At 42.1% G+C, this 25,122-nt stretch overlaps 1 protein-coding gene across 2 annotated transcripts in view; it reads left to right on the top strand.

The window, feature by feature from the left end:
- LOC122787704 overlaps window positions 1-25,122 on the top strand; it is a 507,928-nt gene that overhangs the window by 261,821 nt on the left and 220,985 nt on the right. For both annotated transcript variants that reach the window (XM_044054557.1, XM_044054558.1), the window contains one exon: window positions 1,684-1,807. In XM_044054557.1, coding sequence (XP_043910492.1) covers window positions 1,684-1,807 — 124 coding nt within the window. The remainder of the gene's footprint in view (window positions 1-1,683; window positions 1,808-25,122) is intronic.

Raw genomic sequence — 25,122 nt, 5'->3', positions numbered from 1 at the left:
GGTTTGGGATTATCTTATTTGAAGGGGTATTTCAGTGCTACACAGTTAAGACTCTTATATTTAGTACAGGCAGAGAGCTATAATTCAAAGTAGAAAGAGATGATGATGAAATGGAGGAAGCTTAAGAAATAAGAGACTGAGATTTTGGATGCAGATCCTTAAGGAGAATAACAGTAATCATATAGAGTATATTATACATGAAGTAGCAGAAAGTATTCTTAGAACTAAGCCAACATGAGAATGGAGAAAGGAGATTCTGCCAATAGGAATGACTGCAATTAGGGGTACAGAGAATAGGCAAGAGGGGGCTGTAATTTACTAGAGAAAACACTGCACCAAGGATTGGACTCAACTAACGTACTGGGAGCAAATAATTAGAGAGGGAAAAGGTAATAGAATGAGAATAGGCCAATAATACACTTGGACTGCAGGCTAAGATTTCCTTCCTTGTCAAGGACTGATATCAGAGCATAGGCAAAGAGATAGGAACGGGGGATCATAAATGAAAGACCAAAACAGGTAGAGTTTTTAGTAGAATCTAGAACAGAAGCTGCTGTTAAAAATGGGATAATTAGTAGGGCATATAAAATACTGCATGATAACTGTAGGAATCAGTCAGAGGAGGTTAAAAGGATTGGGAATATAGATTGGATAAGCAATTTAGAAAGAAACAATGGGAGGATGTATGTGTGGCTCCCAAATATGCAACATCTAGAAGATTTAAAATTTTTGCTTGGAAATATTAGAATAGGTATTGTTATACCCCAAGCAGACTCCAAATACTTTTTCCTCAGATAGATTGGAAATGTTGGAGGTGTGATGGGGAAGAAAGTGGTAATTGGGAACATATTTTTTTAGGAGTGTAATGAGTTGGCATATTTTAAAAATTCAAAAAACACCAAAAGGCCAGCATGAAGAGTTTCACTGTTTAATGTGGCCTGTTGTTTTCACTCACTGAAGAAGGCGTGTGCCGAAACTAGTTTGAGTTATTGAGCAGGACTATTTGTTCCGACTGATTTTACCTCACATTAAACAGTGAAACTCTTCATGCTGGCCTTTTGGTGTTTTTTGAAGTTTGGTTGGCCGTGCATGCCGTACGTGCGAGGACTTTTGTTTTGTTGTAATATTTTAAAAATTCCCTGCAGAGTGTTCTGTCAGACTATGGAAATTATTTTTTGAGCAATAATATAGGATCAGAATTGCCTAGACATAGTAACACCTTGCTGAGTTTAATGTTGGTGTCTGCCAAGAAAGCAGTTACTAGAAAATAGAAATCAAAGTCTAAACCAACTGTACTAGAAGTAGAGAATATTATAATAGAGGTAAAAGGACTGGAAATTGGATCTTTATTAAGGGGTAGGAGCAAATCACGTAGAAAATTAATGGGAGTTGTGGGAAAAATACATGCAGAATAATGTTTTGGAGGAGGAATGAGGTTTAAGGGAAAGCAGGAATTGAATGAGCTATGTAATGCTCAATTGACAATGACAGCATAAAATATTATATGGGATGTATAATGTTTGCAACTGAAAATATCAGTATGGTTTGTTTTCATTGATATAAATGTATGATTGCCTGTATCTTAAGTGATAATTCAGTAAAGATGTTTCTTGTTTAAAAAAAAAAAAAATAAGAGTCCTGGATTGCTTGATATTAACACATTTTTCATTCTCTCCTCTACAGTGGGGCTATTTTATTGCGGCACTGGAGTGGTGTGTGTTTGTTTGTACTCATAATTCCTTGGGAGCTGATTGGAAGAACAAGTTTGGAAGTAGCCCTTGGTGGGTACAAAGAGTTATGGCTAATGGTAAAAGTCCTTTTATTTACTTAAATATGTATATATGTTCTTCAGGTCATTAGATCATATTGCTCTCTTGTGAGTATGCATAGGTGCAGACTGTGGTATGATTTTCTGGTGTCAGCAGTGTTGTTGAAGTAGGTCGTTTTCATTTCAGTCTTCTGCCCATTAACATTTGAGCTGGTGAGAGACTGAGGCCATGCAATGGAGTATTCCTGCATTCCATTTTTGTGAGATGACAATCCTTGTATGTGTTGGAATTACTTTTTCTCATGAGATTTTTGTTTACAGTTGGGGAGTTCTCCCTGCCTATCCATTTTGTTTGTGGATAGTCTTGACACAATATTATATGTTTCAGTTGCAGTTCAATGCAAACATTTGAATTAATGGCTCCTTTACTGTGAGCCATTACAAGTTATTAGAGTGTCAAGTATCTCTAGCCATGCTGCACCCCCCCCTCGCTGCTCCCCTCCACATCCTATCCACTATCCATATTTCTTTTTATTTTCTGTTTACTGTAACACTAATACCTATCCATATCTTTGTTTATATCTATTAACTGTAACACTTAATACCTATATGCAACTTGTCTGTAGGATCTCTTTACTTACTATTCATTGTGTCTTGTACGAATTATAAAGTAAATAAGCTGCATAGTAAACAGTCATGTTACTGTTTTTAATGGTTTCTACCTGCATTAACAACGGATATATTTTTTGGGTCTATACTATGTGATCAAATGGTCAAATAGTTGAACATATAATAGTCGGCCCGTAATAATCGAACTGCCACAATGTCGAATGGTTCAATGGAGATCTCTGTACAGTGTAGAAATGGAAGTTTTCCATTGTCTGCACTGTAGTGCGATCTCAGAGTTGGTATATTTAAGTAGCGGGGGGGTGTGGGGGCTTTTCCCTGCATAGAGCGTTTAAATGGTTTGTTTAGGTGGGTTTTTCTTTTTTTATTTTCCGTTCGACATTATGGCAGTTCGATTATTACAGGTCAACTATTACGTGTTAGACTATTTGACCATTCTATCACGTAATATAGACCCTATTTTTTGTTTTCTGCTCATGCTATATAAGTACTATTTTAGAATATGCTATGTTGGAATCAGTCTTGTTATATTTGTCATTTTCTAACTGAATTGTAAATGCTTAGTTATGTGATTTATCTTGCCTTTAAGTTCTATTCTCTATTTGTAATCTTATAAACTGAATTTTGAAGCTTTTCTCCCCATGCTTCCGCTCATGGTAAACAAATGTAAAATAAAATAAATAAAAAATAAATGAGAATACAGACTTTAATGCACCAATTATATTTGCACTTGTGTTCATCATTTGAATTACTTTAGGTACACATATAAAGAACATGGCTTAGTTGGAACAGTTCTCTGCCCACTCTGCTCATCAGTTGACCTGATACTAAGCATCTAGTTTATCTTTCTTTGGGTTATTGTTAAGGAATGTATTACAGATTGCACAGCTTTCACTACTTGTTCTATACGAGTAGGTATTACAGGCCAGTACAATTAGATATTTTGGTATTTTTTAAGTTCGGATGTTTTAAAAACCTAGCCATAAATTCCCATTATGTTTTTGATGTTTATATTTTAAGTAAAATAACCCAGAAATAAGCTGAAGGTGTACATGTTGCCCCAGAGGTATCATCAGTCAGCTTGTGATTAAAGTTTTCTGGCAGATAAGTACCCCATTGGAGACCTGCCTTTATTATTTCTGTGAAAAGTGTTATCTCTGGAATGGGAAATGTGCAAGTGAAAGGCAGATTACTAGGAAGCCCACATGGCCTGTGCTTTCTGCTTTGGGGAGAGTCATCAGATGTTGTCCCATGACATCGTCTCATCTTTTACTTACAGGAAAAATTGGAAGTAGGCTCAATTCTATAAAATTGTTTCTTGAAACCCATCATCTTAAGGCCTTGGTGAATACAATCATGGCTGCTGATTCCTCTTCAATTTATCTCCCCCTTCAATTAAAAAGAGAGACAGACTACAAAAGAGGCTTCTGAAGAGACTCTGTTGTCTGCCTTTTTGCAATGGTCTGGAATAGAAGGTTCTGCTATGGTAGTTTTGCAGCCCTCAAACCATCAGTGCAATCTAGCTGGTCTACCTAGTGAGGCTTCACAGGAAGCCAGTAAGGCCCAGGAAGAGATTTCTGTATTCATGTGACGAGAAGACTGTCTCTAACTCTGAATAGGAAGGCCTTGGTTATGCATCTTAGCTCTCACCACCTATCCCTTGTGAATCTGAATCCAGGGAAAATTTGCAGATTGTCCAAGTGAAGAAATTTCTTTCTCAGACGTCATCTATATGATGACAGAGTTCTTTGGATTGGTGGGAAGAGAAGTTTCTTGGGCTCAAAAAAGAGATATTGGTACCTTTTGTGTATAGATTTCCCAACCCCTTGGTCATCCCTACAGTTTTGTGGCCTTTTATATGGACTCTTTGAATGCTGCTTCTGCTTCATTGGATTCTCAAGCTCCTGCACCTGTGAAACCTTGTAGAATTTATAAGCTATCTGACTGCCATACATTTCTTTTTAGAAACCCCATTTCTGAGCCAGGTGTGATTTCTGTGGAGAGAGACACTAGTTCTAATCCCCTGGCTTCTTACAGTCATGTCCCCAGTAAAAAAAGACATCAGGTGTTTCACAGGTATTGAAAGAAGGTGTTATGTTTCTTCAGCACTAGCTTTCAGAGCAATTGACTACCAGACTCATATGGGAAAATCCAGAGTAATAGCCAGAAATGACCACCACAGCTCAGGCGTAGAAAATAATTTAATAATAAGCAGAAAATCAATAGAAAACAAAGGTAAGCACTTTCACAGCATGTAGCTGCTTCATCAGACCACAAAATAACCCTAAAACATTACTTCCATAAATATGATCCAGCAGCAAATCAATGCAAAGAAACAAATCATATGATACAGCCATTTATAACAAAACAACATACTAGTAAAGAAACTGACCAATCATTTTAATGGGTTAAACCTCTGCTCTTTAGCATTGGTTTAAGGGACACAAACCTATTTAAATCTGGTACAGTAACTGGGGCTATAGTGGATAGAAATTATATCTCACAGGAGCATGTATTTAATTGAAACCCTTGGCACACATCAAATAACTATTTCAGACCATGCACCAGTGCAAGCTGGGATAAAGATGCAGAGTAATGAAATAAAAATGAGACATTGGTGCTTTTCTTACCTGTTGTTAAAAAAAAAAAAAAAGAATTTAATGACTGGGTAGTAAAAATTACAGAATTATTAGTCAAGTTTCCCTGTGTTTGGGTGGGTTTCCACTGGGTTCTCCGGTTTTCCTCCACATCCCAAAGACATGCGGTAGGTAGATTGGGCACTTTAAATTTGCTATACGTGTGTGTGTGAGTGTGTGTGTGTGTGTGTGTGTGTGTGTGTGTGTGTGTCTCTGTGGTAAAACTACCACGGTAGGGCTAGACACCAAGCATTTTAAATGTTGGCTGCAGATGGTTGTCACTGTTGAGGTGACACCCTGAACCCAAGTGCAAAAAATTGGGGAAAAAAGGGGTTGTGAATGGATGTATTGATAACATCCTTCTGAATGGATATCTAGTGAGTAGGATAAAATGAAAATGGGGTTAAAACAGGGTAGAAATAAGAGAAAGAAAATGGAAAGAAGTATTAAGAATTATTTACAGGCTGAAAATGTTTAAAGCATTACAGAATAAGCAACCTCCCAGAGAAGAAGAGAAGCAACTATATGGAAAGAAACAAGTAACTGGAAACATATTTTGGAAATGTAATGAGATTGCAGATTTAAAAAATTCCCTATAGAATACTCCATCAGAAATATTAGGTGGGTAAAAGGCTGTAAGTAAGGAAATGAGTTGGGACACAGTATCTGAATTGCCTAAACATAGTAAAGCCTTGTTAAGTTTAATTATGTAGAATGCCAAAAAATAGTTGCTAGAAAATGGAAATCGATGTCTAAAACAACTGTATTTGAAGTACTGAGTAATGTAAAATGGACAGAAGAACTGGAAGAGGGATCATTAGAAAAACAAATAAGCAGATTACATAGAAACAAATGGAAGGTGTGGGAACAATACATGCAGAATAATGTTCAGGAGGACTGAGGTTTAAGGGAAGGCAGGAATTGAGCAATTCATGTAATTTTGGACTGATGATAGTTATAAAGAAAGAAAATATATGTGATGTGTAACGTATGTAAATGGAAAAACATTTAATATGGCTTGCTTTCTTTTCTATTACTGTATATTTATTAAGTAATAATTTAATAAAAGTTAATTGTTTAAGAAAACAAATAAAAAGAGTAAGTATGCAAAGTGCTAAAGGGAAAATAAAATAGTATTTGGGTAATATGCATGAGTTTAGAAAGGTTGCCATTAAAGCAACTGTTTTTAACGATACCTCCAGGTATAGGCGCCAGAACCATAGAGCGAAGGGGAGGGAGCACCCCCCCCCCTTTTACAGCTGTAAAACCTTTAGGCGGACCCATCGTGCATTGCACGCTAATGTTAAATTCAAAGTGCATGGAAATGGATTCCACATCAAGCCTGCTGCCAGAGTTTTTCACCCAAGGCTCCGTTTATGTGGATAGGGGGTGGTGTAGACAGTTTGGAGCAGGGAGATTGGCTGCTTCCAAAAAACATGGCTTCTTTGCAGTGAATTGCTGTTGCCTGTTGGGTTTTCAGTCTGTTCTGCTGTATTCTGTTTTTGGGGCTGTTGGGAGTAAGAGCACGGTCTTGTCCGGGGCCGTGTCACTGTGTGGGCGACCTTTTGGACTGTAGTAAGCTGCGATTGCAGGAGGTACCTAATCAGACGTTCTTGCTAGGCTGGATTGTACAATTGTAAGTACTAATGCCCAGAGAGCAGGGGTCTGGGCTTGGGGCATGCATGAGGCAGTGTAATCATTGTAACATTACGTGTTGCGACACAGCACGAAGCATCAGAGACTATGCATGTGCAACTAACAGTGGGTAAAACTGCCTTCCAGTTTATAGCCTGCTACAGACCACCCTCCCAAACCCAGGAACCCCACTCAGCCTTCCTGAGAACACTGGAAAATATGAAGGTCTCTCCAAACACCATTATATTGGGCGACTTCAACTACCCAAACATACACTGGGAGCATTACTCTAGCTCCAACACCCTAGCCCAAAGGTTCCTAGAATTTATAAACTCAAATGCTATGGGACAACTTGTTACCACTCCCACAAGAGGGGAAAACATACTGGACCTGATCATCACCAACATGGGGACTCTGTGCTCCAGACCAGAAGTGTATCCCTCATTGGTAAGATCAGACCATAAACTAATCTCACTGGATATTCACATCCCGACTCCACCCCCTGCCCTGAAAACCACAGTGAAAAACTTCTCTAATTCAAATTTCACACTCCTCAAAACCGAGGTGGAATCCTTCAAAGCCCCCGGGCCTGTGGAAAATATGGCCCAGACCGCAGAATCCTTTATAAACGCATTCTATGAACACCTTCAGGAATGCATGGATCATGCAATCCCAAATAAAACCAAGTCCCAATCCTCCAAAGGCAGACGTCCTGTCTGGTGGACCCCAGCCATAAACAAACTATACAATAGAAGGAGGAAGCTACTACATGATAGAGCAAAATCCCAAAAAAGGAAGGCATCTCTGATCAGTATTAGCAAAAAACTACGGGCACTCATAAAATCGTCTAAGGCCAGCTTCGAGAGAAAAATTGCACAGGACACTTAAGGATAATCACAAGGCTTTCTTTAGTTATGTTAGTAACCTGGGTGGGAATTCCCAGATATGCTCAGAATTAGTCCAAAATGACAAAAAACGCACTGAACCCACAGACATTGCCAACATCCTAGCTGACAGGTTCAGCGCAAACTTCTCCCCCCCCCTCCCCACCAAAAGGGCAAATATCTATTCCAGCAGAGTGCTTTCCCCCCTGACATATCAGATGCTCAGGTAAGAGCTGCCCTCTCCAAAGCAAAAAACACAGCATCAATGGGACCAGACGGTGTCCCGGGCTGCATCCTACATGAACTCCAAGAAGAGCTAAACCCAAACATATAAAACTACTGTTCAGTCTCAGCCTTACTACAGGATATGTACCCAACGAATGGCGTACAGCAACAGTGGTCCCTCTCCACAAAGGTGGTGCCTCAACGGATCCTGGAAACTATCGCCCCATAAGCCTGACTAGCTTGGTCTGCAAAGCTATGGAAAGGATCATCATGGACCTCATAAATAAAGATATTGGGGACCTACAGACACTGGATCCTACCCAGTTCGGTTTTGTTAAGGGCAGATTCTGCCTCTTAAACCTGGTTGATTTCTTTGAAACAGTCACCAAGGCCATTGACGAGGGGAAGGTGGTCCACAAAGCCTACCTGGACCTCGCAAAAGCCTTCGATACAATACCCCACTCGGGCATTATAGATAAGCTCACCAGCTTAAATATAAACCCTTATGTCACTAGATGGGTTGCAAACTGGCTCTAGGACAGAACCCACATGGTTAGAATTGCTGGAGCCATGTCAGACTCCAAACCAGTTACAAGTGGCGTCCCACAAGGCTCAGTCCTGGAACCTCTCTTGTTCGGTATATATATTTCTCGGAGGTACAGGCCAACACGGAAGGACTGTGGCTGACCAAGTTTGCAGATTACTGCAAACTGGGCGGGATAATCGACACTCCAGCTGACACAAGCATCCTCCAAAAGGGCCTCATAGAAACAGACAACTGGTGCCAGAGCCATGGCCTCAAGCTAAACGCCAAAAAGTGTATAGTCATCCCCTTTGTCAAAAACAAAGTGCCCACAAATTACCACATAGGTGGTAATCCATTAAGTACAGAAGTAGTAATTAGGGACCTGGGGACCCAAGTTGATGGCAGTCTCTCATTTGACAACCACGTGGCCAAAGTGGTTAGAAAAACATTTTATATAGCCCACCTAATCATGAAGGGATTCACATCTAGATCAGGGGACGTCATCGTGCCTCTTTACTCATCCCTCATCAGGCCCATAATTGAGTACAATGCCCCTTTTGGGATGTACGTTACCAGACACCTGCAGCAACTGTAAAGACCCCAAAAGTACCTCACCAAGAGGATCAAAGGGCTCAAACAGATGCCATATGCTGCCCGGTTAAAGAAACTCCAGCTCTACTCAGTGGCATACCACCTGCTCAGAGGCGATCTGTGCCTGACGTATAAAGCCATGTCCAACCCGGAATTAATGGACATGCTGCACCTCAGAAAATCCAAATCCCATCGAGCCACGCTCGAGAGACTTGAACCTCAGCACTGAAATAAATAGGACATGCTGGAGGGACAGATTCATAACCCAGAGGCTCCCTTCACTCTGGAATAAAATCCCAGTCCAGGTTAGGCAGAGTCCCTCATTGACTCTCTTCAAGAGGAATCTTGATGAGTTGATGGGAGATCGTAGGTTTACCCCGGGTATCACTTCTGTGTCACTGTTAGACAGAGGCACAGTATACTAACCTTGAAAAAGGGCATAGCAAAATTAATTTAAAATGGGTGGCGAAAGCCAAACACACCCTGGCTAGGCATATAAATGCCCTAGGGCAGATAGCCTAGTATGAACCTATGTTTCAAATTTTTAGTAGTAGTCTGTAAAAATTTGAAAGTTCACTATAATCTGAGATTCATAACGTTTCTTACTGTGAAGAAAATTAGCTTTTCTTTGGGACACAAACTTTTTGCCACACATTTTTTCATCAGTAGTATTTCATGACTAGTAAATGACTGTAAAAGCTGTTTGGTAATATATTCAGTCTTTATTGTGCATTTTTTTCTCTGACTTGTATTGAATAGTTCATTCCCGATAAACAAAGGAAGTTTATCTTTTGCTAATGACATTCCTGACACACTTTCAGTTCCACTTTGCTTCTGTTTTGCTAATGGCGCTGTTTTATCATTTTTCAGATCTACGTTCTTGAGATAAATTTAAGATTTAAAAGGTTGCAAAGCAACTTTATCCTCCTCTCTTGCTCATCATGGTAATTTTCTTATGCATTAAAATGATGTGTAGCCTTTCTAAAGTATTAATAGTCTCTGTGGCACAGCCGATTTGATGCACTTTTTGACCAAAAAGGGGTGAATGGGTGCAGTCACGAAGTATTGGTGTTATTTTCCAGGACAAGTACTTCTGTTATAGTTTATTAAATGCAATATACAGTGCTTGGAAATGTACGCTGTGCTGTATTTGTGGAAATGAAGGAAAATGCCAATGGTCAACTGACAGGTGGGGGGGGGGCAGAACATAGACGTGATTCCAAGCAAGCCTTGATCTACTAAACCTAGCATACATTGCATTGTAAGACGTGTTGATCCAATAAAATCTTTTATAGACAGTAAACCTGTATTGCAGCGTTAACATGTTTACGCATTCTGCATTATTTTTACAAGCCTGCATGTGAAAGTTAAATGTGCTCTTCTGCTTTTTGTCTGGGTAGGCATTGTAAGTAGTGAATGAGCTAGGATTCAAGTCACAATCTGAACCTTGAGCTCCTGATAATCCACTTTAACTCTCTCACATCTAATGAATAAACTGTGAAATTTGGGAAAACTTATTAAAATATAAACTATGGTATAGCTGGGAAGAAGTGGGCTGCTTTATTGAAAAAAAATATTCCATCTTAAGCATGATTTCAATTTCCAAGAAACTTTGTTTTCTAGATTATAGTAAGTCTCGCCTTATCTTTGGGGCACCCTTCCTCTGTGTTGGGTGGTAAAAGCATTTTTCGGCAATGTTCACCAGGTATGATACAGCATGTGATTTTCTACTTGAAATGAAAATAATGCTACTACAGGGTATAGAGAGTGTGGCATTTTTTTTAGTTTGTGAAACCATTTTTCTTTTTGAGTTCAGCAGATGCTGTGTTTCAGTTTTAAACTAAGCCAAGTTTTACTAATCTGTTTTGTGTGTGTGTGTGTGTGTGTATGTATACACACACACACACACATATATATATATATATATATATATATATATATATATATATATATATATATATATAGAGCATTTTTTTAGTGAGTGTGAAACAATTTTTTTTTTTTTTAGTTCTACAGATGCTGTGTTTCAGTTTTAAACTAAACTGTTTGTTTACTAATCTACTGTGCGCGCGCGCGTGTGTGCGTAAAATACCCCCGTTACTTATGGCTAGTTAAGGATTACTCAGGCTCAAACCCTGTACCTTCGGTACAGGAGCCTGCATTCTCTACCCACACATCACCACTTCTGATCCAGGGAGTTTGATCTGTTCCTCTTAAAATTTGTGGTTTTCTGGCAAATCAGCAAGACCAAAGCAATGGATGAAGGTAAAACAGTTCACACCACATTACCTTGACCTGGACAAGCCTTGTGACACAATCCCCTACTCGGGTGTAGTACAAAAGATGAATAATGTAGGAGCAAACACTTTCATCACTAGCTGGATTGCCAACTTGCTCACAGGATGCAGGCGATCAAAATAGGGGAAGAGACCATTCACCAATGGAGTCTCCCAGGGTTTGGTGCTGAGACTTTTTCTGTTTGGCATATATATCTCAAAAGTAAAATGAAATACCAAAGGGCTTTGGCCGGCTATGTTTTAGATGACTGCAAGCTAGGAGCAGTTATTGAATCCTCAAATGACTTAACCATCATGCAGGAAGGTTTGTCCCAAACAATAACTGGTGTGGAAATCATGACAATGAACTATGAGAACTAACCCAATGGTTTGGCATTTGGGAACTTGTGTGTACAGTGACCTAACTTTTGACCAACGTGCTCAGAGTCATAAGAAAGCCTTTCTATATTGCACAGCTTATAAACAAATTGATTGTGACTAGATCTAAAGATGTTGTTGTCCTCTTTTTACAAAGCTCTCATTAGGTCAGTCATATTGTACAATGCCCACTTTGGCATGTATCTGTCCAGCCCCATGCAACAATTGGAATACCTTCAGAGATACCTTACTTAAAAGGATACAAGTCCTAAACAATAGGTCTTGCATGGACCACCTCAAAGATTTATTACTATAGTCAGTATCCTACAGAGTGCTTAGAGGTGACATGTCTGGCATACAAGGCATCCTTCAACCTAATACAGATGGACCTACTGGACATCAGCAAGTCAAATATCATCAGCAATACTCAGTCCAGGTATCTATAGTGTATGCTGTGGAGAGATGGATATATATCACAGAGGTTACCACTGTTCCAGATCAGACTATCCATAAAAATAAAACAAAGCTCATCCATCCATATTCAAATGCAACTTGGATCTATGGATGGGTAATAGAAAATGTACTCCAGGATTGCCCCTCATGCCACTAATGGATAGAGGCAGTTCCTAAATGCTGCAACCCTTATATGGGTCTCCTCAAATTATCTATGGAATGATCACAGTTCTCACTAGGGCTAATATACAATTATCAGCCATGGGATAGGTAAGACCAATCAGAAAATGTTAATTTCAAGCACCAAATGGGAATTGGCTAAGCTTAAAAAGTCCTCCAAGTCATCCTATGTTGTGATAGTCGATAGTTATAAAAAAATGCCCTTTTTAGATCACTAAGTGCCCCTATCACCCTCTGCCTCCCCCCCCCCAGTCTTCAACAGCTTCCAGCACCTATGCCTCCAGAATTCAAAAACTTTTAGCACAATGACTTGGGCAACAAAAAGTTGGAAGGGCTGTCATCAAGTAACGAGAGATCTTATATAGACATTGGAGATTTTATGAAAATTTATATAAAGCAGAGTAAAGAGGAAATGAAGAAAAACCACAAATAGAAATATTTATGGAATATTTAATTTTGCTAAGGTTACAGAACAAGGAAACTCATCAATTAATAGCCACGACAGGAGGAGATCAAATAAAAATGGTACTGTATAATCAACAGGGAAATCTTGGACTTCCAAGATGGCTGCACATTGAGTAACAGCTTAATTCTAGTTCTCCCAGTGTGAAAACAGAAACTCAGCAGAGAAGGCCAGTAGAAGTTTGTGTTTTGGGGCAAGTTTCAGTAACTGGCTAGTAAAAACACTGCCTGGATACCAGGAAAAAAGAAATACAGGGGACCTGAAAGAAAATCAGCTACAAAAGATGAAGAAAAAAACACTTGAGTGGGAAAGTTCTGCAGCCATTCAGCAAAAAGTAGTACACCTTGCAGACATGACTTCCAGTAACCTAGAGGAAAGTACAAGACAACTGCACATGGACTAGGCTAAAATAAATTCAACATTGATGGAATATATCAACTCAAACAACAAAAAAATGGCAGAAGCTTTGAACAGATATTCAGATGATGTGAAAAAAATGCAAAAATCAGAAGTCGAAGCGAAGAAAAGGCTCACTTTGATAGAATTAGAGGTCCAAGCGTGTATAGAAAACCTGAGTTTTTCGACAGTACCAGAGAAGCTAGAAGGAACAGACTGTAGTAATTTTAGAGGATCTCACAACAATAAATGTCTGGTGCCTCATGGCCTTAAGTTAAATGCAAAGAAAATGTGTTATCATACCATTCGGCAAAATCATGGCCCCTACTGATTACCACATCAAAGGCAACTCCCTAAGCTCACAACCTGTGGTGAGAGACCTGGGTTCTCAGGTTGACAACAATCTCACATTTGACTGCCATGTAGCGGCAGTGGTCAGAAAAGCCTTTTACTTGGTTTGGTTCATCTCATAAGTAAAGGGATTGCATCCAGAAAAAGGAGGTTATTACCTCTCTGTACTCCTCCCTCATTAGGCCAGTAATTGAGTATAGCACCCGTTTTGATATGCATCTCTCCAAACACTTGTACCAACTGGAAAGGCCACAGAAATACCTCAGAAAGAGAATCCATGGCTTCCAACACTTACTATGCGGACAGGCTCAAATCACTATCACTCTACTCAGTATTGTATAGATTGCTCACAGTTGATCGGTGTCTCTTCTGCAAGGGAATATTGAACCCTGCCCTACTAGAGATGCTCCATATCCGTAAGTCTAACTCCTCGCGTATTACTCACTCAAAAGGCCTAAATCTAATATGAGATGTCAACAAAACCTGCTGGAGAGACAGGTTTGTCTCCCAGAGGCTGCCCCATCTCTGGAATAAACTTCCCATATATGTCAAACAGAGTACCTCGCTGACCCTGTTCAACTTTGATGAGTGTGTGGGAAACCACAAATTTGTCCCAGGGGTTTCACCTGTGTCCCTCATTGACAGGGGTGACAAGTGCAGACTGAGGTTTCTATTTTGGGGATAAACTCTTGGCTAGGCTTGTAAGAGCCCCAGGGCCACTAGCCTAGTGACCTCCTATGATCCTGTGACCCTATGAAAGCACAAATAGGCAACTGGACTGGTATTTCACAGCAGGAGATGTTAGTTGAAAGGGTACATTGTATGTATGCTCCAAACTTGGCCTTGAGAAAGCAACATAGACTTTTAATAGAACAGATGCAGTCCTACCAGCAGAAGAAGTTGATTCTGACAAAACGGTGGCAGAAGGACAAAGTACTAAAAGTGGGAGACAGCAGAATATTTATGAATAATTATTACTTATTGTACACCAGGCAGAAGAGGAGTAAATGTATTCCACCATTCAAGGAATGTTGAGAAGCAGCCGTGAGATTCAAACTGCTGTACCTAGCTATCTTCAAAATATTCTTCCCTGGAACAAAATCATTTTTGGTGAAGTACATGATAAGGAGGAAATGCAGAAATTTCTCCAACAAAAAGTGAGCTGTGAAATAGAAGGAGATTCTGCTTCTTGTTCTTCTGGTAATAAAGACCACAGAGAGACAGTCCCAGTGAAACCTTTTCCAATGTTTCAACAGAAAATACTGGAGAGAAGGAAGGAAGCATAAGAGTTTACTAGAAGAATCGAGAGAACATTGGAAATGAAGCAGAGACAGGATTTGGGAGATGGAGATGAACGGGAATAAAACCATTAACTTGGAAATAGACAAATGTGGGATTATAAAGCATTATTATATTTGTGAAATATGACAGAGCAAGAACATCTGGAAATGTTGGACTTGGGGATTCTAAGGCATTTGCCTTACTTCATGTCATGAATGTTCAGAAAATACTGAGGGGAGGGGAACAGGAGGGAGATGGGTAACTGTATGTAAAACAAAATTTCTTAATAGTACTATTTTTATAGTCTATGATTTTCTTTGCATGATTTAAAGTAAAGTTTTCTCAGTTATTTTAAGTGTAATGGTGATACTAGTGTAAACAGATGCTACTTTTTTCTTTCTCCCTTCTTTTGTATTTCTCCTTGTTCAGTTTTATGAAATGTAGGCACTGCAATGTAAAAAAAAGAAGGAAAAAAGTCTGGTTAAAAGAGCATGACAAAAGAAAAAAAATTGAATATTCTAAGACTTTATTCTAGTAAATAAATGCATGCATACCGGCAGTGCTGTATCTGGTCTTCATGTCTCCATGGAGACAATCTAATAAAGAGAAATTGGATAGAAAAAAAGTTAACTTGACTAGGAGATAATGTTCTTTGAAAGCATTCACGTGTTTTACCAGCTGGGAGGGCTGTAAAGATGAGACAAAACCAGCCAACACTTAGTAGAAGCAAGGGCTGCACCATGCATCTTAGAATGGATAACCTTTCTTTTAGGTTAACTCAAGTCGGTGAGTGTTGCAGTCAGTTTGGAACATGTGTTCCTATTAGGAGGGTAAAACTGCAGTATTTGTAGATGTACATAGTTTTGTATGTTAGTATTAAGTAGGTTTTAGGAGGTATTGTGTGTGTGTGTGTGTGTGTGTGTGTGTGTGTGTGTGTGTGTGTGTTTTTTGAGGGCTTTCAATAAAACAAAATGTTTTGTAGGATCAAATGGTTATGACAATAAACAACTGTATAAAAGTTCAACCTGCCAAACAGTGTATACATGTAACACAAAAGCTGGAACTAGACATTTAACAAAAAGTGATATTAAAAATATTTCAGAAAGTCTGTATAAAGCAGAACAATATTGAAATCAAGAAAAGGTACAAATGAAAATGTTTATGGAAGAATTACATATGCTGACGTTCGAGGCAGATGAGGCTTATTTACTAACAGGATAGGAGGAGAGGAAATTAAAAAAAAAAAAGGTGATGTATAACCAATGTACAGAAAAGTCCCCGGGTGTAGATGGTATTCCTGTGGATTTTTGGAAGCTAGGAGGGGAAAAAACTGATAAAGATCTGTAAAGTTTTGTTTAACAGTATTTTAAGAGCGGGAGAAGTACCAACATATTGGAAGAAAGTGGTGGTAGCTGTAATACCTAATCAGGGTAAAGATCCATCAGATCCAGCTTCATACAGACCCATTTCAGTCATAAACTATGAGTAGAAAGTGTTTGTCTCTAGTGGCTAAAAGAATGAAAATGTGATTCCAAAATTGATAGATGTGAATCAGTGTGGTTTTGTGGAAGGAAAGCAAACATTTGACAACATTAGCAGATCAGTGATAATCCAGAGGGAAGCAGAATGTAAGAAAATATCATTGCTGGTGATGGGTCTTGATGCAGAGAAAGCATTTGACAGATAAGCTGGGATTTTATGAGCGGGGCAATGGAAGCATTTGCATTCCCTGGTAAAATTATAAGGTTGATTTAGAAGGCTATATGAGTGTTCAGAGTTGAATATTAAAATGGGTGGAATCCTCTCTGATAATTTCTGTGTGAGCAGAGGAACCAGGCAGGGGTGTCCACTTTCCCCTTTGTTATTTGCATTATATTTAGAACCATTGGCAAAGAAAATAAGGGATTCAGAAATTCAAGGATATAATTGGTATGGTAGTCAAAAAAGGTGGCTCTATTTCCAGCTGATATTAAACCAGAAACGGACATTACAGTGTTATGGAACACTTTAAGACAGTTTCAGATCTTTTCAGGATAAAAAAAATTAATGAAGCTAAAACAAAGGCAGTAGCATTAAATTATGTACCCACACACATGAATTGGTTCAGCACTATCCACATTTATGGGGACATGATAAAATGAAGTATTTAGGAGTATGGATTAAACATGATTCTGGTGTGGCAGCTAAGGATATGTGGGAAGAGACTAAACAAAAGAGAATACAAAAACTGAAAAAAATGGAAGCTCTTTTATATGGATAGTAAGATACAAGTAGTTAAAATGCTTTTAGTCCCTTTAGTCTTATACAGAGGTCAGGGATATTTTTATCAACCACAGGAGAAGTTGTGGATAGCAATTAATAAAGAGCTGAAGGATTTTATCTGGGAGGGGAAGGCGGCAAGGGTCAAGTGGGATAAGCTGATTCTTCCAATAGAACAAGACAGACTGGGATTACCGGATTTTAAAGGGTACTTGAGAGCAACACAGTTAAGGCTCCTATACATAGCACAAGCAGAAAACTATAAATCTGAAGTAGGAACTTCATTTGTCAGCAACCTTTGGGATATGGATCCGATCTCGGATCCGAGCCGGCAACTTTTACCACAGCATAGATCCGAGCTCCTAGCTCCTCCCTTTACCCATAATCCCCTGCCAACCCTAACTGATTCCAGATCTAGTTTGCCGCGCTTCAAGCCAACAAGCTGGATTTTGAGCTCCTGGCATTGGAAGATTTTTTTGTGAAAAAAAGCTAAGAAATTTTGTATTTTCTTGTGTGATTGAGTGAGTTTGTGTAGGTTCCCTCTTAAATATCTATTTTTTGTTAAATAATTTTTTTTCCTCCCTACCCTCGCTGTTCCTTAGTGTGTATTTGTGGTGTGTTAGGGGCCTAGTGAGTGTGGTTTACGTTAGACATGTCGGAGGCCCCTAAAGCCATCTTTTCAAAATGTACCGAGTGTGGCCATAAGCTCTCACTGGCAGATGGCCACAGTCGCTGCGTTAGGTGCCTTGGGGTTGAACATCTTTCTTCGGGATGCACGATTTGTGCAGCGTTCAACCCCAGGGCACTTAAGGACCGGAGATCGAAGCTGATTCTGGTGGGCCTTTTGCCCCCGGACTCTGCTCCGACCTCCGGTAATTCGGTGGCCGCTACCCAGTCCTCGGTAGTGACCACCCCTGCCTCCCTTTCTCCGGTCGGGACTCAACCTCCCGTTTCGACTCCGGAGGATAGGGAGGCCGGAAAAACCAAAAGGAAGGAGAAGCACCATAAGCGGCGGGCCGAGGACTCTTCCTCGGCCCCGCCCGCCAAGCGGGCTTCTCCTTCCAGGGTTTCTGGATCGCCTCCTCCTCTGCTCCGGTCCCCTTGTTTTTCACCGGGACCTGGGGAGGAGGCAACCCAGTCCCCGTCGAGGTCATCGAGGCGTCACTCTAGGTCTGCCTCGGTGGCCTCTTCAAGGTCTACTTTTAGTATGTCAGATGCAGACATGGACCGGATGATGAGGAGGTTCATCCAGGCCCAGATGCAGATGGGAGTGCTATTGCCTCCCCCCCCCCCTCCGGGGGGGAGCTCGACCCCTTTTTTTGCACCAATCGCTCCTTCTCCGTCCCGCTTCCCGGGTTCAGAGCACTCGGAGCCGAGCCGCGTCGGATCCGGGGGTGTGTCGGAGCCGACAGTACTAGTTACTTCGGCTCCGACTGGTCCCCCGAGTTTGTCTGATCCGACCTCTCGGAGCCGTGGGCGGAGTTTCGGATCCGAGGGACTTTGTGTGACTTCGGCTCCGTCCCGGTCGGAGCACACAGGTCCTTCAGATCCGAGGGTCTCAGCCCCGGATCCGGTCCCTGCTTCGGATCCGAGTGGGAGCCAATTCTCAGAGCCTATTGAGAGTAGCTCCCCCTCGGCTTTCGCGGTGGTGGAAAGGGCACTGTTGAGTGTATCCGGACCCTCGGTCCTGGCTTCGGCTCCTCCCTACACTCCCTCTCAGCTGGTCCGGGCTCCCATCACCCGGCCTTCGGGACAGCCTGCTTCGACGTCTCTGGGTGTTCCTGCGGAACGTGATATTGCTGGTGAGTCTTCCTCGGACAGCCCCCCCGAAGAGGTACCTCACAAAGCCAAGTGTAAGAGGAGGCACATGGACTCCCCTGAGCCCCTTACCGAAGATACGGACTTAGATGAAGGGGAAGGCTCCCCAAGGTCACCCCCCCCGAGGATGTCTCCTTTGGAGACATCATGGAGATGCTCAGGATATTGGGGGGGGTGGTCTGCCCCTAAGGCTTCCTCCGATGAGTCCGTATTCCTAGAGGCGTTCGAAGCAGGGCCATCTACCTCTTGGGTGTCCCCTCCCCCCGATCCCCTGGTGGACCTTATTGCCACCAGGGCTTGGAAGGGGCCGGACACTGTGGAGCCTATCCCCAAGCGCCCGGACAGGATCCTGAGTCCCCCTGCTGAGAGAACCCACTGGAGCAGAGGTCCCCCTGTGGATGCCATGTTGGTGGCGGCGGCCACCAAGAGAGAGCTGGCTCAGGAGAGCTCTGCGGTCCACCCTCCGAGTAAGGACTCTCGAGCGATGGACCGCCTGGGGAAGCGGGTCTTTAGTTCAGCAACCTTCTCCATGAGAGCGCTGAACTGTATGGCACACGTCATCCGAATGCAGCTGGATCTAATAAAAGAATACGCTGCATCCCCCCCAGAGTCCATGTCTGAAGGAGACAAGCATCTGTACTCCTCCCGAATGTCTACTCTACGCTCAGTTTCTAATACCTCTATGCGGCTCTTGTCACACGCCACTGAAGGAGCTGCTAGAGCCGGCGGAGCCGGCCTGCTAATCAGGCGTCAGGCCTGGCTCCGACACTGTGACTTCTCGGAACCCTTTAAGGTGTCATTCGCGAATGCCCCCTTTGATGGTTCTGCACTTTTTGGCAAAATCGTTCGCGACACCTTAGTCCAGAGCAAGAAAGACGGGAAGATGTTGTCTGCCATCGGAGTCCGCTTCTCTGCTCCCCAGAGGTCCTTTTCTAAGAACCAAAAGGGTCAGAAGAAGATGTGGTTCCAAAAATCGCATCAGTCCCAGTCTGTTCCGGACAATCAGTCCTCTCGTGGCAGAGGAGGACAGGGAGGACGCCGCCCAAGAGGCAGAGGGGGTCCCAGAAACTTTGGGTCCAAAGAACCCTTCTCTGAGAGGCCCACGCAGAACCCCTGAGGGGTTGCCTGGCTGCTCCACTCTGGAGGCAGTCGGGGGGGCGTCTTTCGAAGCACCTAGCAATGTGGGAGTCCATAACAACAGATCACTGGGTGCTTTGCATCATATCCAGAGGTTACCAAATTCTCTTTATTGTAACCCCCAAAATCAGAAGCCTCCCCGACATACCACCCAGTCAGAGGGAGGCAGCTGCTACAGAAATCCAGCAGCTTTTACAAAAGAGCCATCCAACCCGTCCCCCCAGATCAGTTCGGATCGGGGTTTTACTCCAGGTTCTTTCTGGTGCCAAAAAAGACGGGGGACTTGAGATCCATCCTCGATCTCTCTCTCTCTCTCCTGAACTTGGCAGTACCCAAAGAAAAGTTCCGAATGGTCACCTTACAATCTATTCTCCCCCTATTACGGGAGAACGATTGGATGTGCTCAGTAGACTTCAATGATGCGTACTACCACATTCTAGTGGACAGACGCTCCAGGAGGTTCCTCCGCTTCCGGCTGGGAGCCAGTCATTTTCAGTTCGGGGCCCTTCCTTTCGGTCTCACTTCAGCCCCCAGGGTGTTCACCAAAGTCTTAGCGGTCATAGCGGCCCACCTGACGCTTCAGGGAATTCAGGTCTTTCCGTACCTGGACGACTGGCTCATCGCCCCAACAAGGCATCTACTCTGTTCAGGCAGGGATTACTTCCTCGACCTTGCTCCACGTCTAGGGTTAACTATCAACATGACCAAATCTTCTCTAGTCCCCTCACAGGTGATAGATTTTATAGGGGCCAGATTGGATTCCAGGGTAATGCTTGCCTTCTTAACCCCCGATCGGCTTCAGAACCTGAGGTTGCATGTCAAGGCCATTCTCATTCTTTCCGCTCCACCTGCGGAATTGATCCTGAGGGCTCTAGGGTCCATGGCGGCAGCTATTCCTCTACTACCCCTAGCCCGCCTAAATATGAGGGTTCTGCAATGGACCCTCCAAGTACAATGGTCCCTGTCTCATCCTATTCCCCTAAGCAGGGCTTGCAGAATGTCGCTCATGTGGTGGCTCCGGTCCCCGAGTCTCCACATGGGACGACCATTTTCGATGCCTTCCCCCGTCGCCACAGTGACCACGGACGCCTCTCGCCTGGGGTGGTGGGGGCACTATTCAGGCAGAACGGTCCAAGGCACGTGGAACGACACTGAGACCTCCTTGCATATCAGTGTCCTAGAGATGAGGGCGGTGCTTTTGATGTTGCAGGCACTTCACAGCCTTCTACCGATTGGGACAATTGCAGTACAGACGGACAACATGTCAGTTGTCTGGTACATCAACAAACAGGGGGGAACCAGGTCTTATCCCCTTTGTCGCAAGGCCATGAGAGTGTAGGAATGGGAGATTTCCACCAACCGCTTTCTTATTGCAACGCACATTCTGGGATGGTCCAACATTCTAGCAGACAGGCTCAGTCATTCGATCCTGACTCCGTACGAATGGTCTCTCAATCCCCTAGTAGCGAAACAAATATTTGCCCTATGGGGGCAACCCTGTTGCGATCTTTTTGCCTCTCCTTCAAATACCAAATGCAACAGTTACTTCGCTCTAATTCCCCCTCAGGGGGAGTCCCCGAGAGACTCTCTAGTACATGCTTGGCCTCTCGGTCTCCTTTACGCTTATCCCCCGTTGCCCATGATGCTGAAACTCCTACAGAAAGCCAGTCGGCTGGGGAGCAAAATGATCCTCATTGCTCCATTCTGGCCTCGTCAAACATGGTTCCCGTACCTGTGGTCTCACCTAATTCATCCACCATGGATTTTAGATCCACTCCCGGATCTCATTACCCACCCTCTGGGTCTTCAGACCCCCAACCTGGTCAACCTCAAGCTGACGGCTTGGTTGCTCCAGTTCCACTCCTGATTAGGACTCCCGGAATCTCCTCACCAGTCAAAGCCATCCTAGTAGCAGCACATAAACCTTCCACCAGAGGAGTCTATCGAAGCAAGTGGAAACATGTCTCCATCTGGGCGGAGCACCATCACTTGGATCCTTTCACAGCGCCTCTTACATCCGTTTTGGAGTTCTTAACTACCCTTTTTCATCAGGGGGCTAGCTGCTCTACAGTCAAGGTACAACTGGCAGCGATTTCACATTATCATGTAGGGCATGAATCGGGCCCTCTGATGACTGCTAAGCTTTGTAAAGCGTTCCTCAAGAGTACTTTCCTTCTCAGACCTCCAGTCAGGGAGGTAGTACCCCCATGGGATTTGTCCTTGGTTCTCCAAGCCTTGACTAGCCCCCCTTTCACGCCGGCGGCCACGGTTGATCTTAAATATTTCTCTTGGAAAACAGCCTTCTTAGTGGCCATTACTTCAGCTAAAAGGGTTTCTGAACTTCAGGCTCTATGTGTTAAGCCGCCTTATTTGTCCTTCCATCCAGATAGTTTACCTCAGGATCAATCCGTCTTTTCTGCCTAAGGTGTCTTCAGAAGCTAATATTAATCAATCCATTAATCTTCCCGTGTTCTTTCCCCATTACCAGAACAAAGGAGAATATAAACTGCATTCCTTGGATGTGCACAGACGTTTTACGTTTTTATACTCATCGAACTGCTGGTCATAGGCAATCTGACCAGTTGTTTGTCTCCTTTGCCAAAACAAGTTTAGGCAAGTCAATTTCTAAAGTTACTCTATCACGGTGGATAACTAATTGTATCCTCTTAGCATACCAGAGTTCGGGAAGGCCTGCACCTCAAGGGGTTCGAGCTCATTCTACTAGGGCCGTCGCTGCTTCGGCGGCTTTAAATCTAGGGTTCCCTTAGATGATATTTGTTCCGCAGCCACTTGGGCCTCATCTCATACTTTTATCAGCCATTACAAACTGGATGTCGTCTCCAGAGGTAGGGCGTCCTTTGGCTCTGCAGTGCAGTGTTCTTCCATAAAGGCCACCCAGGATTCAAGTAGCTGGGGACTCTGTCCCAACGGTTGCTGACAAATGAAGTTCCTACTTCAGATTTAGAAGTTATGTACTCACCATAACGTTCCATCTGAGTAGGTATCTTTGTCTGCAACCATCCCCCCCCTCCTTCCCCCTGACCTTTAGAATCTGTCTTGGATTAGCCCCTTCTGGGGCACCTTTACATTGCTTATATCGGGCAAACTTGATCTGAGGTCAGTTAGGGTTGGCATGGGGATTATGGGTAAAGGGAGGAGCTAGGAGCTCGGATCTATGCTGTGGTAAAAGTTGCCGGCTCGGATCCGTATCCCAAAGGTGCAGACGAATGAAGATACCTACTCAGATGGAACGTTATGGTGAGTACATAACTTCTAATTCAAAGTGGAAAGGGATGATGACGAAATGGGGGGAAACTCAAGAAACAAGGAGAGACTGGTATTTTGGATGCAGAACTTTAAAAATAATAACAATAATCCTGCAGAATATTATATTCATAAAATACTATATTACCTCAAGTTGAATGTACCTAATTATCTACTAGTTATAACTATAAGCTAAGTCTAGAACATGCATTTTAACTGTAAATATGTATGTTTGTTCAAGTGAAGCTCATTACTGATGATCTACCTTATGTATCTTTAAACTAAGACTCAAATGTGTATTTAACTTTTAATATCTCATTTTGTTCAATTGGAGCTTTTCTCCCTGGGCCACCACTGAAAAAGGACCTGCATCAAGTCGGACTTTCCCGGTAAACCAATGTAAATTCTACGAACTAAGCCAACATGGGAATGGAGAAAGGAGATTCTGCCCATAGGGATGACTGCAGTTGGGGATACATACAGTAAGCACGAGGGGTCTGGGATTTACTGGAGAAAATAGGCGAAGGAACCAAGGTAATTGGGGCAAATAACTAGAGAGGGAAAGGTAGTAGAATCAGAAGACACCAAGAAATGACTTGGTCTGAAGGTTAGAGATTGCTTTCCTTGTCAGTTGATATCAGAGTATAGGCAAAGAGAAGGAAATAAGGGGGTCCTAAACGAAAGACCAGAGTTTTTAGTAGAATCTAGACTAGAAGCTGCCTTTAAAAAAATGAATAATTAGTAGAGCATATCAAATATTGCATGATAACTATAAGAATCAATCAGAGGAGGTTAGAAAGGATTGGGAAGAGAGACTGGATAAGCAATTCACAAATAAACAATGGGATGAATATATGTATGCCTCCCAAATATGCAGCAACATTTAGAAGATTTAGGATTTTTGCTTGGAATGTTTACATAGATATTTTTATACCCCAAGTAGGCTACAGAGAAATTTTCCTCAGATAGACAGTAAATGTTGGAGCTGTGATGAGGAAGAAAGAGGTAATTGGGAACATATTTTCTGGGGGAATAATGAGTTGGCAGACTTTAAAGATTCCCTGCAGACTACTCTGTCAGAGATGCTGGGCGGGCAGATTGGTGTAACTAGGGAAATTATTTTTGTGAGGTATGATGCAGATCAAGTAAGGCCTTGCTGAGTCTAATTATGGTGGCTGCCAAAAAAGCAATTACTAGATAATGGAAATCAAAGTCTAAACAAACTGTACTATAAGTAATGAATATAGTAACAAAGATGAAACAACTGGAATTGGGATCTTTACAAAAGGGTTAGAGCAAGTTACATAGGAAAAAATGTGAATTGTGGGAGCAGTACATGCAGAGGAGGAATGAGGTTTAAAAGAAGGCAGGACTTGAATGAGCTATGTAATGTTTGACTGACAGTGTTTGAGTAGATTATAAGTGACGCATAATATTTGCAACTGGGATCTTGTCAGTATGGTTTATGATGTAAAATGCTTGCAAATAAGATTGTGTCAATATTGTTTTTCATTTATATAATGTATGGTTGCCTAGGTCACAAATGATAATTTAATTAAAGATATAAAGATGTTTCTTCTTTAAAAAAACAAAAACAAAAAAAAAAAACAGGGAAGTCTCCAGGAACAGATGGCATTCCGGTGGAAGTTTGAAAGTTGGGAAAGAAGAAAGTGATAAAGATCTGGAAGGTTTTGTTTAACATATTTTAAAAGCAGGAGGGAGTACCAGTATCATTGAAAAAGGATGTGATGGCTATATTATCCAAAGAGGGTAAAGACTTTCAGGTTTAACTTCATATAGACCCATTTCAATTTTAAACCATGATTATTACGTGTTTAAGTATATACTATCTAAGAGAATGACAAAGGTGCTGCCAAAATTGACAGCTATGGATCAATATGGTTTTGTGGTGGGAAGACAAACTTTTGAAAGTATTAACAGAACAATGATGACCAAAGGGAAGCAGAATATAAG

This window comes from Protopterus annectens, chromosome 13.part0 (assembly GCF_019279795.1).
Source record: "Protopterus annectens isolate FY-2018-M chromosome 13.part0, PAN1.0, whole genome shotgun sequence".
Classification (NCBI taxonomy): domain Eukaryota; kingdom Metazoa; phylum Chordata; order Ceratodontiformes; family Protopteridae; genus Protopterus; species Protopterus annectens.
Note: the sequence above shows the minus strand (reverse complement) of the source record. Positions and strands in the feature narration are given on the sequence as shown.